The 1455-nt window shown below is 37.8% G+C and overlaps 1 protein-coding gene across 1 annotated transcript in view; it reads right to left on the bottom strand.

Annotated features, from left to right (window-relative positions):
* Positions 1-1455, bottom strand: part of LOC107576312 (kinesin-like protein KIFC3) — a gene marked incomplete at both ends in the record, with an annotated part of 9731 nt that overhangs the window by 4043 nt on the left and 4233 nt on the right. Inside the window, 4 exons of the mRNA XM_016262512.1 lie at positions 613-717; positions 791-972; positions 1056-1167; positions 1258-1394. Of these exons, the coding sequence (XP_016117998.1) occupies positions 613-717; positions 791-972; positions 1056-1167; positions 1258-1394 (536 nt within the window). The remainder of the gene's footprint in view (positions 1-612; positions 718-790; positions 973-1055; positions 1168-1257; positions 1395-1455) is intronic.

The raw sequence follows: 1455 nt of genomic DNA, 5'->3' as shown, positions 1-1455 counted from the left end.
TATTTCTTGAGCAGCAAATCAGCATATTAGAATGATTTCTAAAAGGATCATGTGACACTGAAGACTGAAAAAATGGCTTTGCATCATAGGAATAAATTGCATTTTGGAAATATATTAAAATAAACCATTATTTTAATAATTCTATTTTGTAATAATCACAATATTACTGTATTTTTGATAAAAAAAACAGTCTTAAGAAAGCATAAGCGAATTCTTTAGAAATACAGGATCAAATGCAACTATTAGACATTGTACAAATTTGAAAGGGAACAGACATCATGGGCAATAAAAAGTACTGTTACGGTGTTAAAATTAATAATAAAATATGGTTTTATATTATAAGACAGTACAACAAAACCTCTAAATAATATTAAATATGAATTAACACGCTCAACAAATCCCACTATATAAATAATTTAGTTTAAATATATTTTTTGTTACACTTTAAGGTGTTCTTGTAATGTGCCTATTTTTTGTTACGAAAATGTCACAATGCAAAAAAAGTTTAAAGGTCACACAAAAATCTTAAAGGTCCTAATGAGCTTGGTTTACTTTACGGACAATATATTTCTTTTTTAGTTTGAGAGTGAAAATTGGGAACATGTGATGTACCTCCATAGTATAGGTCTTTCCAGAGCCGGTCTGCCCATAGGCAAAGATGCATACGTTAAAGCCATCAATACAGGAAGTGACCAGAGACTGCACTTCCTGGAACACCTGTCCAATCAGAGGAGAGGGGACTGTGATATAGGAAATACAACTGTATGAGAAAACTAGTTCAGGCACTAACCTCCTCCTGAGTGGCCTGAGTGGGAAAGACTTTGTCAAGTTCAAAGGTCATAAGCTTGCCCTTATTGGACAAGTAGAGAACAGCATCATCATCAGGGTCAAAGGTCACTATGTTTTTGGTGTCAGCAGCATCTGTGTCTCCAGCACATATGGGACGTACTCGGCACAACACACGAATGTTTCCTGAAAAACAAGATAATGAAGTCTTTAGAATTAGGCATAAATGAATCAAACCACACAATTCCCAGAAATCTCGGCGGTCTCACCTTTGAGGCGCACCAGTTCATTGTGGCATTTCTTCCTCAGGTTCATCTCCCGCTTGTATTTGCGCAGCAGTTCTTGGTTTGCACTGCTCACCTCTCCAATCACCTGACAGATCTGTAATCACAGACGGACAAACGCAACTGCTTCAGTTGAGGAGCTGCGGTCAGGCTGATGTGTCTGTGAGCTCGTATGCCATGCTCTCACCTCCTGCTTCGCCTCGGTGATGGCTTTCTCCAGCATGTAAGGGAAGTCCTGCACCTGTCTCTTCAGACAGTTGTAATCACAGGTGAGGGTTCTCAGAGCCGGCTGAAGCGTCAGGAGGTTCATCCGCACACCTGTTGGACAAAATCAAAAAACTCAAATAATAAACTATATAAAATGAAAAATAAAATATCAAATGAA

Source organism: Sinocyclocheilus grahami, unplaced genomic scaffold (genome assembly GCF_001515645.1).
Source record: "Sinocyclocheilus grahami isolate Dianchi unplaced genomic scaffold, SAMN03320097.WGS_v1.1 scaffold3484.1, whole genome shotgun sequence".
NCBI lineage: Eukaryota > Metazoa > Chordata > Actinopteri > Cypriniformes > Cyprinidae > Sinocyclocheilus > Sinocyclocheilus grahami.
The sequence above is the reverse complement of the archived record's forward strand: the minus strand, read 5'-3'. Positions and strand labels throughout refer to the sequence as shown.